The following is a 17436-nucleotide window of genomic DNA, read 5'->3' on the forward strand; positions in this document are numbered from 1 at the left end:
CTAGTTAAATATAAATCTAAACACTCGATTTTTAGTCAACACAGTAATTTCAAAAAAGTTGGGTTGAATTGTGATATGGAAGTAGTAGCACTGGTTAAACATGAACTTTCATTTTATGTAGATGCTAAATTTGCTTCTCCCCATTCAGTGGAGGAGGCACATTTGCTGGGCACTTGGCTAAGATGCTAGTAAAACAGATCATGGTGCCAAGGTGATTTAAATACTGGCCACCCCCTCCTTCTTCCTCTTTGCATCTGGAAGTTGAGAAGAGTGCCACAGAGTGATTCTTTTGAATGGAGAGCTATTCTTCATGTGGACTGGCTGAGCATATTGTGAGTGGGCATGAGGGACCCTGATTGCACTGTGGCCTGTGTCTGTCTATTCAATGGAGAGGGTAAGTATCAGTGGTAGGCTGTTGTAACTGTGGCTGGTGAATGCATTGGATTGTTGCTGCATGCAGAGAGATACTGCTGGTCAGACATCCCTATGAATTTTAGTGCCATGCTTTTTAAAATCTGTGTTGTAGAGAAAAATTATGACTCTAGTTTAATATTTCTGAATTTTTCTGACTCTAATTCTTGAAGACCTGTTAGTGCTGAACTGATGGGTTTTTTCCATATCTTAAGATAAAAAGTAAAGGTTTTTTCCTTTGACATGCTTGTCTAGTCATGTACAACTGTAGGGGGCAGTGCTCATCTCTGTTACCAAGCTGAGGGCGCCAACATTGTCAAAGATGGGTCCGTGGTCATGCGTTCAGTATGACTGCACAGAACGCTTAAGTGCTAGTAAAACACTGCTAAATTGTTTAGGGTGGGTGTGTGTGTGTGTGTGTGTGTGTGTGTGTGTAAGCCTGACCCACTTCCTAAACATCAGGGAATCGTCAGCTCCCCTCCAGTATCCCTGAATCGTTCGGGGAGAGGCAATTTCCTATGAATAGAAAGTGAACATGCTGATGTGGATGCACGCATGTCTCCACACATTGAATAATATGGGGCTTGCTTGAGTGTCCATATTTTTCTCTCTATTTGTAGTGGGAGGGGGGTCCCAGGACCAAATCCGTACAGATAGGAAAGGTCCACTGTACAAAGCATTAATTCCCATTAAAAACACTGAGTAGAATAGAAACACCAGGAATTGCGGTGAGCAGATAGTGTGCACTGCCTCACATTCTTCCTGTTACATAAATTTTGGAATTAATTTTAGGGGAAATTAACATTAAATTTTAAAAAATCATTATTCAAGGTTTGAGTTGCCCACCCACCCCACCCCACCCCCACCCACCCCAATGTTTCCATGTTTCTCTGATAGATAGGGGAGGCTTTGGGAACAAATGAACAAAACTGATTTTTCCCCCTGATTTTTCTAGTCTGGAAGCAACTGCATTGTTAGTTCATTAAAAGTTTATTATTCAAGTGGTCAGAATTTATATTATGTAATTGTCCTAAGTAAACATGTTATTTCATAGCAGAAATCATATTTAGTATGCATATCTGAACATGTTATAGATAATAAAAGGTACAGTATGGTGATTTGAATGTTGAACCAGGACACTGTGAGACCAGAGTTCAAATTCTCATCCAGCTGTGGAAACCCAGTGGGTGACCTAGGGTATGTCACACTGCCTCAGTTTCAGAGAAGGCAATGGCAAACCCCCTCTGAACAAATCTTGCTGATAAACCCCTATGATAAGATCACTATAAGGCAGAGTCAACATAAAAAGCAAAGAACAACCATAAATATTTCTTGGAGTAAAGATATACAACTGAACACTAAAGTCAGAATAATCCAAGCCATTGTGTTCCCCATCACCATGAACAGATGTGAGAGATGGACAGTGAATAAAGCAGATAAGAGGAAAATCAACTGATCTGAGCTGTGGTGCTGAAGAAGAGTGCTGAGGATAGCATGGGCAGCCAAAAAAGACAAACAAATGGGTCCTTGAGCAGGTCAAGTCAGAAATCTCCCTGGAAGCCAAGATGATCAAACTGAGGCTGTCATACTTTGGCCACATCATTCAAAGGCAAGACTCATTAGAAAAAACACTAATACTAAGAAAGATAGTAAAAAGAGAGGAAGACCGCATGCCACATGAATAGACTCAATCAAGAAGGTCACAGGCCTAAAATTACAGGACCTAAGCAGAGCAGTAGAGGACAGGGAGTCTTGGAGATGTTTCATCCATGGGGTCACCATGAATTGGAGACGACTCGAGGGCAGTTAACAACAACATGATTGGATAAAATTTAAAGGCCAATTCTAAGGGGATGAAACCTATTAAATTTTAAATATGTGCAGGGTTTCTTGTGCAAGAGCAATCTTTACCATATAAGAGTTTTTTTAAAAAAAGACTTGTCTACTACTCTGTAGTTGGAGGAGGTCTGGGTTTTTTTGTTTGTTTGTTTGTTTTGTTTTAATGAAAATGTGATCCATAGACATGCCTTTGAAGAAGAAATTTGCAAAATAGCAAAAGAGAATATTCAGGGGTTTTGTACTTGGCACTTTTTAAGCACTTTTTTTGTACTTGGCACTTTTTAAGGGAGAACTATAAATTTATTAGGATTTCTTCCACATCTCCTCCTGCAAAAGTTTCATAGACAATTTGTGTGTATACTTCTTGATAGTGCCCCTAAATAGATAAACTGTTAAAAAAAACCAATGGCTGCATGGGCTAGGATGTCACAATTAATGAATAACACCTTGGGGGGGTGTTCTTTATATGCACGGCTTAAGGAAATGTACCCATTTTTGAAGACAGTGACCCGGCTTAAATCAACATCCCCTTAGCTTAGCCTATCATAAAAACCTTTTGCAGACATATGCCCCAGCAGTGTTGCACACCTCCTATGCAGAATAGCAACATTTCATAATGTATGCCAAGGACTAGGTGCCATTACACAATGCAGAGAGCCAAAATGCAAAGTATAGGATGCACAGTCACATTGGAAAGTATAGGATGCACAACCTCAGTGTGCATTCACAATACAAAGTATAGGACACACAACCACTTGCAAAGACAAGACACAGATGAACATGCTGTTTGAATAACTCCACTTCTGCTATCAGCAGAATATGCCTGTTGCGATCATTCAGATATCCCAACTGTTCCTAAAATTTTTGAAGGTAAGACATACTCTAAAGTCCCTTGGTTTATTTCAGATGAATACTAAATCTGTCTGAATCATCCCAGTACAGCAGTGGTTCCCAACCTGTGGGTCAGGACCCCTTCGGGGGTCAAATGACCCTTTCATGGGGGTCACGTAAGACCACTGGAAAACACCTATTTAATTACAATTATGAAATAGCAATGAAAATAATTTCATGGGTTTGGGTCATCACAACATGAGGAACTGTATCAAAGGGTCGCGGCATTAGGAAGGTTGGGAACCACTGCAGTACATGTAATTCACTGCATTCCAATAGTTCTTTAACACATAATTCTCCTGAATGTGAAGATCAGATATTATACAATTATATACTGTAAAGCTATCCATGGGGTTAGAAAGATTATGATTTCACATAGAGCCCTTAAGTCGATGACATTACCCTTTGCTATTAAGATAAAAATTAATTGTTCATGAAAGTTTTCTCCCATTTGCAAAAAGGAACTCTTAACTGTGCTGTCTGCATTATCAATGCACTCTTTGTCATGCACACTCTATAATACTTACCAACAAATGTTAAAAGGATCACCAGCAAAAGTATAAGAGCACAGATGCATGGAATCAATATTAGCATCAGAAGTCGAAAATATTTGGCAGATGCCAGTTTCTGAGAACAGCCATCCTCCATATTGTCTTCATCTGTTGCAGGGACCTGAAACATAAAAATGCATAGATTAAAATTCCTGACATAAAGTAATAACTATGTCTACGATATAACATAAGAATGAGACTAAATCCAAATATGCTTTGTTAAACAATGTTATTATTGTTGTTATTTTAATATTATATGGGCAATTCAGATTTGTTTGTTTAGTGCCCCAGAATTCATTTTCTAGATGAAAGTGCAATTTATAAATGGCTACAATAAATTAAAATAAATATTATTTATAAAATTAATGTACGGAAATGATATTGTATGGTTAAAATGAGACAAGGAAATACACATTGGAATTGCTTTGAGTCTGCTTCATTTTAACAGAGGAAAAATATTTTAGGTAACCATAAAACAAGCTATATATTGTTTTTAATTTTTAAAAAAACTAGAACAGCTGGCCTAAAATGTTTATTTTTAAAAAAAAAATAGAAGTGTTTAATGCATCTATTGTGTTCCTTTTATATTTAAAAAACCTATATTTGTTCTTGGGGTGTTTTCTACAGCTCTAGGATAAACACAAAATCTTTTATAAAATCATTTCAATAGTAAAGTTATTAATCCCAGACTGTGTGTCTCTCCTGAATGCAACTCATCAGTGAGCAATTACTCAACTTCTTAGCCAAGTAAATCATTGTACATAAAAGTAGGCTTCTATTACACTGACCTCTAGTCACTAGATGAGGGCAGTGATTAGGATAAAAAGATAAAATCTACTCAAACAAGAAAGAAAGAAAGAAAGAAAGAAAGAAAGAAAGAAAGAAAGAAAGGAGTCCATCCCAAACAAATAGAGGTTTCCTTTGAGAGATCAAGTTCCATATCATCTGACTGTCTTGTAACACAACCCAGCAATAGGGGTGTACAGTAATCCACTTAGTTCATCCAATTTAATTTTGCCATGTTCCAGCCACATGCCAACCAAAATCAGTGCCTCCCCCTTTACTCTATCCAATCCCTACTGGCAGGTTGAATGACTCTACTACCTCTTGCACTCCTTTAAATCCAGACAACTCAGAGCATTAAAGTCCAACAACAAAAACATAACTAAATATGGTAGGGTCACTGAGAGCCAACATGGTGTAGTGATTTGAGTGTTGGATTATGACTGAAGAACAGGGTTCAAATCTCTGCTCAGCTATGAAACCCACTGAATGACCACTGAACCAGTCAAATTCTGTCAGCCTCACAAGATGGCAGTGGCAAACGCTCTATGAAGAAACTTGCCAAGAGAACCCTGTGATAGGATCACCTTAGAGTTGCCATAAGTCAGAAATGAGTTGAAGGCACACAATAACAAGAGCAACACAAAGCCTTCAGCTGTGCCAGATCGGGGCTGCAGCAACCACATGCTGCAGCCCTGATCTGGCCTTTTCAGGGTGCAAAAAGGAGCAGCAGCACTGCAGCTTTAAGGCACTCCTTTGCCACTGCATCATGTGGATGCAACACCAGAGGAACACCATGATGCGGAGCAGTGCGCAGCTTCACGCCACCCTGAGGCAAAGTCAGGGTGTGCGTCATGTGGACACCACCCCTCAACTCTGCCCCCAGGCTTGCCTTTATGGCCAGTGTGCACAGCCCCTAAGTTTCAGACAGATTCCCTGCAAAAGCCATATCTAGGATGTGGGTAAGCCCTTTAGTCATCCTGCAGCTGTCTGTGTATGAGCCTCCGAGTCACCTGTCAACTTCTGGCAACTCCATGAATATCATAGGGTTTTCTTAGGCAAGGGATACTGAGAGGTGGTTTTGCTAGTTCCTCCCTATAGCACCTGGTATCTTTTGGCAGTCTCCCATTCAACTAATAGTTGAATGACCCTGCTTAGCTTCCAAGATCAGATGGATTTAGTACTCTGTACAAAAATGCTGCTGAATCCTGCTCTTAGCATTGCATCACATACAACAGTCATTTCATCCAGAGGCAGTTTCAGATATTTTTATAGTCCAAGAGTTATTTCTTGGAGTAAAACTAAGGCTGTATTAACACTGGAGAAATAATCCGGTTTAAGTGCCATGGCCACAACAAACTACAATTCCCAGAATTCCACAGCATTGAGCCAAGGCACTTAAACTGGATTATTTCTCCAGTGTGAATACAGCCTAAAACAGTTTTATTGCAAACTTTGTTTTAAAAAAACACATTGTTTTCCCATATCTTTTTGTGTGTGTTCTATCACCTGGATTTGAATCAAGAGGTGGAACAAATCATGCCAATGCCCACATACAACACAAATGCCTAAAACTCATGTGAATTTTCAAGTCTGAGAAACTTTTCCTGGGGTCCTTTCACTATTATCAAACACAGGAGAGTTGCAAGAAATTCTGGAGAAGTTCCTATCAGGTAAGCTGCTTTGACATGCTGCTGATGGTTTGCCCCCTGGTATGGGATATGGATTTTGAAAAAAACTTGGTATTCTCCACACACAAAAACCTACAAATCGACATGACAGATGAAATGGAGGAGGAGGTGGACACAGCCTTAATTACTGGAAGGTTCATTGATGAATTGCTGAATTGCTGGCATTTTAAAGTGGGGGGGGGGGGCCTGCTGGACTTTGAGATATTTTGAGATTCTGGATAGGAATGGTACATTTCCATGTTTTACAAGGGTGCTTATATATTCTTTTGTTTCCTAACTGTAGAGGATCCACCAGTAGATTGTGTCAAAAATTGTTACCAGTTGCACACCATGTGGCTTTAGCATAATCTAGGGAAATGCAGACCACCACATGGATGTAATGGATACACCCCACTGAGGCGTTGCATAGCTCTCAGTCCCACTATTGACACTGAACAAAACAAATCAGCATCTTCCAAGATGAGCAAAGCCACTTCAAAAATAATCCAGGGTGGGCTGCAATGTCGATGAACTAACTTCAGAAGAAATAACTTCATTTATGCAATAAGGGAGGAAACAATGTTTGATACTATTCAGAACTCAGTTTCTTCATTTTGTCTAGAGCCAAATTAATCTTCTAAAACTAGAATTAAACATATCAAATTAAGCAAAAAAAAGACTATCGCTAAAATTAATCTTGAATAGTACAATAAGAAAATTCATATGGACAGATTCATACATTATAAACCAATAAAAGGACACGAATTATTAATTTTTCAGGCAACTTAATTGCTTCAGTTTGCCTGTCATAATTGAACTAATAAATGAATGATGAGCCATTTTTAAGAGACTGGAAAATTGGAAGCGCTCATTCACAGACAAAACACTGTTATTTTATTGAAAAGTCTAGGGCTTAGTAAACTCCGTTATTCCCTACAACTTCAAATGTTGTTGAATGTTTCATGGTAGGAACCATGAAAACCAAATTGTTGTTATTCTTTGATATTCTTTTATAAACTGAAATATTTACGATAAACATGAATTAATTCTTGAAGATGGCATGCAACATTTAGTTTGGAAAAAAGTCTAAAGAAGTCATGCTAAAAATATAAATACAAACCAACCTTAGACAGACGTTCCTTTGTGTTTCTGTTGCTTGATGAAACATAATGCAAAACTAAGGAGTTTATCACATTGGCTTTGCTCCAGCGATAGCTGTGGGATGTAACTTTAAGGAATGGATCTTATTGCATTCACCCGTCGCCAGGGAGTACATAGCCTGTTTGCAACCCAGGTTCTCCAGGCTTCTCCCGTATCTTTTCAAGAATCTTTTCCCATTCTTGAAAAGATATGGCAGAAGCCCAGGTTGCAAATGGGCAGCATACTCCCCAATGACAGATGAATGCGAAAAGATCCACAGTTATATCCCATATCTATCACGGGAGCAAAGGCGAGCAAGCTCTTAAAAGGTGGATGCAGGTCAACGTCTTCAGGACTTCTAACAAATTCTGTTTCTATATTTCCTTTTTTTGCTGTTTTTCTTTCCTTTTTTACTACTAATGTGCAAGGCCCCCTATCCTCTAGTTCCCTGCTCAGGTCCTGTACGCTCAGGCCTATGACCTTCCTGAGTGAGTCTATCCATCTGGCATGTGGTTTTCCTCTCATTCTACTTCCCTCCACCTCCCTCAGCATCATTATCTTTTCTAATGAGCCCTTGCATTCTCATTGTGTGGCTGAAGTATGACAACTTCATTTTAGTCATCTTGGCTTCCAGGGAGAAGTTCTGGCTTGATCTGTTCTACTTTCTAAAAAGAACTTGCCACTTCAGCTAAATGTTGGTAATGTACTATAAATAATGCTTCATAACGACATATGATACAGATCTACCCGGAAGTAATTCTCCTTGATATGTATAGCTATATATTGTAGATTTGTAATTGCTGTTAATGCAGTGGCTCAAGTGGTTAAGACACTGACCCTGTTGGTTGCAAGATTGGCAGGTTGGCAGTTTGAGGTCCAAGTGCCACATAATGGGGTGAGCTCCCATCATTAATCCCAGTTTCTGCCAACCTAATAGTTTGAAAGCATGCAAATGCAAGTAGATAAATAGGTACCACTCCAGTGGGAAGGTAAACAGCGTTCTGTGCAGTCATGCTGGCCACATGATCACAGAGTAGTCTCTGACAATGCTGGCTTTTTGAGCACTGCCCCCTATGGCCGGACACGACTTGACAACCTTGTTAATTGCTTTTAAATTATATTCCTACAACTTAGAACTTAACTGATAGTCAATGTGGTTAGATTCTACAAGCTCTTACTGCAGCTTTGTTGTTGTTAGCTGCCCTTGAGTAAACTTAAACTCAGGGCAACTCTGTGAATGAGACATCTCCAAGTTTCCCTTTCCTCCACTGCTCTTCTCATTTCCTGGAGCCTTATACCTGTGTCCTCCCTAATTGAGACTAGCTGTCTGATGTGCAATCTATCTCTCCTTCTTCTACCCTCAACCTTTCCCAGCATTATTGTCTTTTCTACTGAGTCATCATGCCTTCTCATTATATGGCCAAAGTATGAGAGCCTTGATTTAATCATCTAGGCTTTCAGGGGTATTTCTGGCCTGATTTGCTCAAGGACCCATTTGTTTGTCTTTCTGGCTGTCCACAGTATCCTCAGCCCTCTGCTCCAACATCACATCTCAAATGAGTTGATTTTCTTTTTTTCTGCTTTTTTCACAGTCCAGCTCTTACATCCATACATAGTGACTGGGAATACTGGCTTGGATGATTCTAACTTTGTTGCTCAGTTGTACGTATATCTTTACTCTTTAGCATCTTCTCTAGCTCATTCATGGCTGCCCTTCCCATTCCTAGTCTTCTTCTTATCTCTTGACTGCAGTCTCCATCCTGGGCAATGTTTGACCCCAGGTACAAGAAATCTTTGACTATTTCAATTTCCTCATTGTCTAATTCAAAGTTATGTAGGTCCTCCCTGGTCATTACTTTTGTTATCTTTATTTTTCAGCAGCAGGGCTGTCTTTGCACTGCAGCTAAAGGACTCATATTACATGGTATGAAAAATATTCACTCTCCATTGTTCAATGGTCAGAAGACCTTACTACTTCAGCCATGCAGAAACGTGTGTTTTACAGATATTAATTTAAGTAAATGTATTTTTGGACATATAGTCCACATCCAGTACAAATATTGTTTGTCTCTTAAGGCACACCTTTCTACCTGTATTACAACACAGGTGAAAATGTGTGCATTACCATCCATTATTTCTCAAGTTATATGTACATTGTTGCATGTTTAACCTGAAACCATAAAATATAAACTGGGTATAATACCCAGGTTAGTAATTGAATCCATTCTTTTTCCCATTCCACAGAAATAAGAGATAAGCATATTTCATAGGAGAAAACCTTACCACTTAATCTAACACAAGCAAAGGCACTGATTTTTTTTAATGGAAATGAATTACTGTAGTCTTCACACGCAATATAAAATAACTGTCAATCAATAAACTGCAAGTTGAGACATAAAAATTCCTGTTTCATACATTTTAATTCCAATAAGCGACTCCTCGTTTATAATTAACACATTATGTTTGTTATTAGAATGTAACTAATACCATACTTCTAAATATATAAGAAACATTTCTTTGTACGGCTGAAAATAGAAAGCTGTACATGACATGCTATTTTCCACATTGTGCTATTGTTATCTTTACATCTGTTGTTCTTAATTCTCTTCATTTCAAATATTTTCATATAATAAAATATGAACAAATATGTAGCCAGTTAATCTTTTATAAACCGTCAGGATGGAATCAGTGTTTTGCAACTGGCAGCCCTGGGAACAAAGTTTTGTTTGGCCTTTAGTTCACATTCGTTTAGCAAAATACTGCGTGAAACCAGTAAAGTAAGGTTGTTACAGTGTCCTGGCTTACCATGTCACCAGGAGACAACTACTGGGACATATCTTTTGGTGTCATATCAGAAGAGAGCTTGTACTATCATTGACTGTCCTCTACACTATGTAGCCACATAAAATTTGTGTGTGTGTTCTTGGGCATGCTTATATTTCATATGTACGCGTGATATATTTCATATGTTGTGGTGATAGTCTCCAGCAACCATCCAATGTGAAATGTGTGTTCTGGAGATGGACTGATCTTTGAAAGATGCTGGAGTGCCATACCGCATATAAAGATCTGAACTCCTTCTGCATTTGCAAAACTGTCTTCTGAAAGCATGGTTTTCATATTATATTTATTATTAATTTAATGAATTCCTATATTACTTTCCATATTTAAAAGTGACATTGTATTCCATTCTTTCTCCAGGGTATGTAAGGTGGCATTTTAATCAAATGCTCCACAGTCCCTTTCCGGTCTTTGGTATGATAGTTTTTTTCTCAGCTTTTGTTTACTCCATACCAGCTATTTGAATAAATTACTTTTATATAATGTAGGTGTGCCATACATTCTGGTTGTCTAGTCAACAGCTTGTTCCAATTATGTATTGTTTGTACTTTAAAATGTACAGTAAACATTCAAAACCAGAGATGCAGTAAGTTAGTTTGCAACAGACCACCCAACAAGCTTCATAGTTACAGAGGGATTCCAACATGGATTTCCATCTCCTAATAATATAGCTGTCACTGCAATTCTGCAACAAGATGTCCTGATATGTATAGGGTTGCCATAATGGAGGACCTCCGAACCAGGACAAATGTAGGACCAGGTTTGAAAATGTAGGACTTTTTTTTTTAATTTCCTGGCTAGGAAATTAAAAAAAATGGGAGGAACCTGGCGTTTGAGAACAGAGGAACAGCAGCATAGATTCATCTCCATTTACATAACTGTATACAGTATACCCTATCCACAGTTGCACAAATATGGATTTAATTTTAGCGAGAGACGTGATCTTGTCTTTGGTTCAAAAACATTAGAATCCATTGGCTTCCCTTCGGTTCCATGATCTATAAAAATACTTGTCACATGTGCCTTTGAAGGTGAAAATGGCCGTAAGTCTTAGCTGTACCTCGTGTCAACAGTTGCCAGTCTTGAGGCTTATACAGTAACACTTGTATTAAGAAACACTGCATCCCCGGATTCCCAGTGCTTGGGCGGCCTGCCCATATAAATTAAATCCTTTCTTGTTGTTGTTGTTGTTGTTGTTGTTTATTATCATATATTCTGAAAGTTTGTTTTTGAATTGTAACACCTCCCTTATCATTAAGGTTCGTGAGTTATGCCATTATGTGTTATGCATATATCACTTCAACATGGCTCAACATATTAATATTATAAACTCAAATGAAGATATATATCTAAATATAGATCCGTTCTTATGATTATGGTTGATTATTTAGACCATCCAGGCCATTCTCTAAACAAAATATTAAATTCCATATAAGAGGAAACAGCAGAGAAAGAGGAGGAAGGAAATACACAAGATTAATTAACAAAGAATATGCTGTCTCAGCTTACGTCTTTTGGCTTAGTTATTGGGGACATCTTGTGATTCAGATACGTGAACCAAACAAACTGGAACACGCTGTGTGAGATCCATTCACAGAGTCACGCTACAAAAAAGGTGTGAAAAACATGATCCCAAATTTAACTATTCTTAAATTGTGAATGATTATAATCAGCTATAGTTCACACATATTATGGACTAGGGTTTTTAGTTTGTAAGGCATTCTGGCAATCTTTAAAGACTCTCATGTGATAAACGCAACCTCCCGTACAGAAATCAATCTGGGCTAAGATAAAGAAATATTTCCACTGGTGCAGCGTAGTCAGCCCTTCCTTATTTACTGTTCTCTGGAGGGTGCAAGTAGTTTCTTCAGTTCTTAAATTAGAACCCATTCACATATGTTTTTCACTCTGAGAATTGGCATTCCTGTGACAAATATGATGATGGATCATGCCAACAAGGGAATACACAGCAGTGATTCAGGAAGGCAAAGCTATTCTTGGTGTGCAGTTCCCTTTTGCGTAGAATCCAGCCAAACATCTGAAGGGGACATCCCATTACATGGATTCATCCTAACCATACTTCAACGTTGAGTTCTACTGCCCATACAAACTGGAATCAATCAGTACTTGAAAGAAACTTTGGTTGATTCACTCAAGAAAATTCCTTTTCTTTTTTTAACCGAAAAACAACAGATGAGAGAGAGAGAAGCCTTATCCTCTTTATGCCAGTTCAAAATATTTACCATTATAGAGAACTGCTGTGTCTAATGCTTTCATTAAACTGACGACCCAAACACATGCAGGAAATGACCATTTTGACAATTGCTTTAACCGCGTGGCTTCAGTGCTCATGAATTCCAGGACACTGTAGCTTATGAGCTTCTGGCAGACTATTATTAACCTGATCTTATTGCAATACAGAGCAAGAATTGTTTAACATTCATTTTACGTCACTTCCATACAATCAAAACAACGTCTAAGTGATGATACCCGAAGCAGCTAATAATCATTGGTTGTTATTTTTACATGTAACCTCTATTTTCAGTGCTTCTTATAGTAACAGGAGGGCAAACTTTCTAACATCTAAACACAATTGCATTAGCCAAGCAAAGGTGTAGACAATTGATAATGCGGCTGGATCCATATCTAACAATTTTTTTATCTTGTTTAGAGTGTTTGATATTTTAACATGTATTTGTTTTATTCATTGTAGTAATTTAATTATGTTTTTTAATGTATTATTTTTGTCATGTTTTTAATTATATTGTTTTTACTTTGTAAGCCACCAGTCTTTGCTGAGATGGGTGGCATATAAAAAATAAATAGAAGAAAGCAGCAAGTAGAAGTAGTCATACCGTTGGCAAACTCGTAGATCAACAGGATGCTGGTATAACTAACTTCATGTCTTGCTTAACTACGGTTAGATCTGGTCCAACTGCATGCACGATCTGATGTTAGGCAGTGGGTGATTTTGAGCTTTTTCATTCTTTATGTGCTTGCAAAAAGTTAATATATATTGGGCGGAGGGAGAGGTCCACTTAAATACGAACAAGTTATAGGTCTTATTGTTATGATTACATTAATGGTATAAACAGAGATGGAATCTGGAACAGATTATGATATTAATGGCTAAAAATCAGAACTATTTGTCCTCTAAACTCAACAGTGGAAGCAGGACTGAAAGATCTTACTCGGACGTGAGGCAGGCAACGAGACCAACTATTCACGTCTTCCAATACATCACAGATGTTTTTGCTCTTGGTATTCTTGGGAGTGAAAAACAGGAAATGTTTGGGTCACCATCTAAATGCCACCGATGGAAGAAGGGACTTTCTGTGAGTTCTGCTTAGCACAGGTAAGATCCTATCTCATGTGTTACTTGTGGCAATTATCACAGCTTGCAATTGCACTTGTGGCCACTATGCATCCTTGCTTGCCACCCCGTAGAGCTCTTTTGGTTAAATAAACTTTTTGGCAGGAATCCATTCGACCGTCATCAGCTTGTTGTGATCGATTTGTTTTATTACTTTGTGCTAAAAATCATAAAATTTACCATGAAAGAGATGCTGTTAATTATGGCCAGGGTTGAAAGACGGAGGCAGCTAGAAAGACACGTACTTGAGCATCTGAGACTCACCACTTGTTATGATCTATTGTATAACACGAAAGGGGACAGTTAAAAACCTGGGACATCCAAAATGTAGTTAAGTAAATACTTATTTATGGCAGGATCGTCTTTTACAAAAACAGTGCACATCTGAGAAAGACCTATAGCCTTAGCCTATGAATCCATGGCAATTTACTAGGCCTGCCTTTCTTTCTAATCTCCCCTTGAGACACGAAAAGAAAGCCTCTCAGTTCTAGTTGGTTTTGAGAATGGTATATTCCTCAAAACCCCTAATTCTCATCCAGTTTTGGTCTGGTTCAAAATGGAAAAAGCCTTCATAATCTGGCTCCTATACTGGTGCAGTGGATGGCAGAAGGACGTGTGATGATTCGTGTTGCGGCCTTTCATGTAAATTGACCATAGTTATCTTTCTTGCCCGCCTGCCAAACTGGCGTTTTGTTTAAGGGACAGTGTACTACAAACTCTGGTGCTTTCTGGATAGTCTTCCAAATGGTAGTTCCTGTTTGCGTTCTTTCCAGCTCTGGAGAGTATCTACACTGTTTCCAGAAATAAGGCGTTTGACAACACTTAAGTAGTGGTCGCTCCATCCTATGCAATTCTGGATTTGTAGTGTAGTGATATAAGGTCTTCTCTCAGAGTGTGTTGCCTCATTATACGAGCTACTCCTTAAGAAATCATTCTAGGTCAGCTATTCTTATTATTCTTATATAACTTATTTATCAAGCGCGTAAATTACACAGCGTGTACAACAATCTTTTTAATGAAACGGTTCCCTGCCTAGGGCTACAATCTAAAAAAAAGGATTCTTTTTAAAATCTAAAACAATCTAAAAAAAGATAAAGGAATAATTTACCTGGCTGCAGTGTATAATTATCTCTTCTATTTACTGTCCCTGGCGGTGATGAAAGTAGTCTACTTAGTTCCTCCAAATTATAATCATTCACATATGTTTTTTTCCAATGGGAAGAAAAAAGGTGGAATATAAATAACTTCATATATTATTCTCATTTCTGGAATAATGGATTCCTGGCTCTGCCGCACAGCCATAGTAGTTAAAGTGTGTCGGACTTTATTATTTTACACTGTATAACTATCCGACTCTTGCTTGAGAGCACTTGGGTTTTATGTGTTCCCCCCTGCTGTCTATATGCAGCCTTTTGGGGAAAGACATTGTAAATTAGGGCTGGTAATATCATTGTACTGATGAAATACACTCTGTGCTCCTTTTAAACTACAAATACAGGTTAGGTTTTCAAAACTTTGATCAAGCCATGCTATCCATGGGGTTTGGTTCAGAGACCCCCATGGATACCAAATCGGGGATGTTCAAGCCCATAAATACAGCAGCATGTAAAATGCGATGCTCTACACAAAGTGGACAAATCAAATTTGCTTTTTGAAATTCTATATATTTGAATATATTTTCAAGCCTGGAGCTTGACTGTGGATAAAAAAATCTGTGGAGCAGAGAGGACTGTACTGGGATATAGAGGTTGCTTTTGTAAAAGTTGGTGTGGTGTATGTGTAGAATTGTTGGGTTTTGTTCTGCTGTTGTTGTTTGTTTTAACTTTTATTTGTTTCAGTTTCACAAAGAATCCTTTATAAAACAAAATTGGGGGTGGATTTTGTTTTAATAGGAATGGTAAAGCAGAATTTTCCAGGGTGGCTTTGATGTCTAACTGCGTGTAAGAGGAAGAAAATCTAACAGGTGAAGCTTTTCCCAGTGTGAGGAGACTTCCGTGTGGAATGTCGCCTTGCAGCTGCTGTTGGAGCAGGAAAAGCCCATCCCAGGTATAAATTAAAATCAATAAAAAATCAAACCCCACAAACACACTGCAGAAATAATCCAGTTGAGACCCGCTTCAATCGCCCTGGCTCCATATCGTGGAATGTGGGACCCTGTAGTTTTGGGGTAATTGAGCTTTCTCGATGTGAAAAATAATAAGAATGTTATTTACAAACAAAACATGACAAAACTATTACAAGCTTTAAAAAACGACAACACATAAAAATAAGTCAAAGGACATAAAACCCTCCCACTTTGGTTATTCCACTGAAAAAAGCAGAAATTAAACCACAAATCAAAATAATGCCCTTGGAAATTATAAGCAAAAAGTGTGAGATCTGTGCCATAAACAAACTGCAATGTTGTTGTTGTGTTATATTCTTTTATCCCCTCTTTTCCCAAAACTGGAATCACAGAGGTTTATTCACAATATTAAAAAAATACCAATTAAAAAATAGAAAAGCGGTGCATTAAAAAGGAATTAAATTCAGTTACAACTGTTAAAATAGTTTACGCTATTAAACAGATAGACAATACATTTTTAAAAAGATAAATCTGTATAAAACACACTTTAAACAACATCCAAGTCCCAGGATTCCCTGCCAGAGCAGTTAAAGTGGTCTCAAAACTGGTTTATCTGCAGTGTGTGTTTAGGGACCACCAAAGACAGCTACTGACCTTTCTGTGGCAGTGGTTCCCATATTTGTGCCCTGTAAGAGATGTTCTGGACTTCAGCTCCCAGAGCCTCAGCCATGTTGGCCAACAGCCTGGGATTCTGGGAGCTGGAGTCCAGAATTCCTTAAAGAGCGAGTATGAGGAAATCTTGTAGCGCACCTTTGAGACTCACTGAAGAAAGGAAATTGGCAGCATGAGCTTTCCTAGACTAAACTCTACTTCTCAGATGCATTGGTGGAGTGGCACGACACCAGACACCTTTATATTTATATATTATTTATTAGAGTATTTATCCCACGCCCTTCGCCCTAAAGGCTTATCAGAGCAGCTTACCAATTATTATTTTTAATTAGACGGTTCCCTTTGATTATAGTGGAAGCCATGCCCAGGGAAGACCGCTACCACACACACACACACACACACACACACCTGCGTTATAGTGGAAGCCAGGCACAGCTTAGATAGATCGGTAGGTAGGTATGGTAAGGTAGGTAGGTAGATAAGATAGATAGATAGATGCTATGGTTATTGGAAGCCAGCAATGACACACGCGCACCGGCACACAAGTCCTTGGTATAGTTGGAAGGCCAGCACAGAGATCGATAGTAGATAGTGCTTATTGGTCGTGGAAGCCGGCCCTGACAACACACACATATGCCATTGGTCTAATGGAAAGCCAGGCACAGGATAGATAGATAGATAAGGATAGATTGATAGATAGTAGATAGATAGAATAGATAGATAGCTAGATGCTAGGGTAGTGCGAAGCCCAGGCAATGACACACACACCACATATGCCATTGGTATCTGGAAGCCAGGCACAGAGATAGATATATATAAGATACGATAGACTATGATAGCTAGCTCGATATATAGATGCTATTGGTAGTGGCAGCAGGCACTGACACCCACACACACTTGCCATTGGTATAGTGGAAGCCAGGCACAGACATAGATAGATAGCTAGATAGATAGATAGATGCTATTGGTAGTGGAAGCCAGGCACTGACACAACACCCACTCACGCCACACACGCATGTCATTAGTATAGTGGACGCCAGGCACAGCGATAGATAGCTGCTTAGATAGATAGATAGATTAGATAGATCGCTATTGGTTATGGAAGCCAGGCACTGACCACACACACACAATTGGCATTGTTAAGTGGAAGCATGGCACGACATAGATAGATAGATAGATAGATCGATAGGATAGATAGAT

General features: G+C 38.6%; 1 protein-coding gene across 1 annotated transcript in view; it reads right to left on the reverse strand.

The window, feature by feature from the left end:
* Window positions 1–17436, reverse strand: part of CORIN (corin, serine peptidase) — a 170568-nt gene that overhangs the window by 139660 nt on the left and 13472 nt on the right. Inside the window, exon 2 of the mRNA XM_042470554.1 lies at window positions 3669–3813. Coding sequence (XP_042326488.1) covers window positions 3669–3813 — 145 coding nt within the window. The remainder of the gene's footprint in view (window positions 1–3668; window positions 3814–17436) is intronic.

This window comes from Sceloporus undulatus, chromosome 5 (genome assembly GCF_019175285.1).
Source record: "Sceloporus undulatus isolate JIND9_A2432 ecotype Alabama chromosome 5, SceUnd_v1.1, whole genome shotgun sequence".
NCBI classification, from domain to species: Eukaryota; Metazoa; Chordata; class Lepidosauria; order Squamata; family Phrynosomatidae; genus Sceloporus; species Sceloporus undulatus.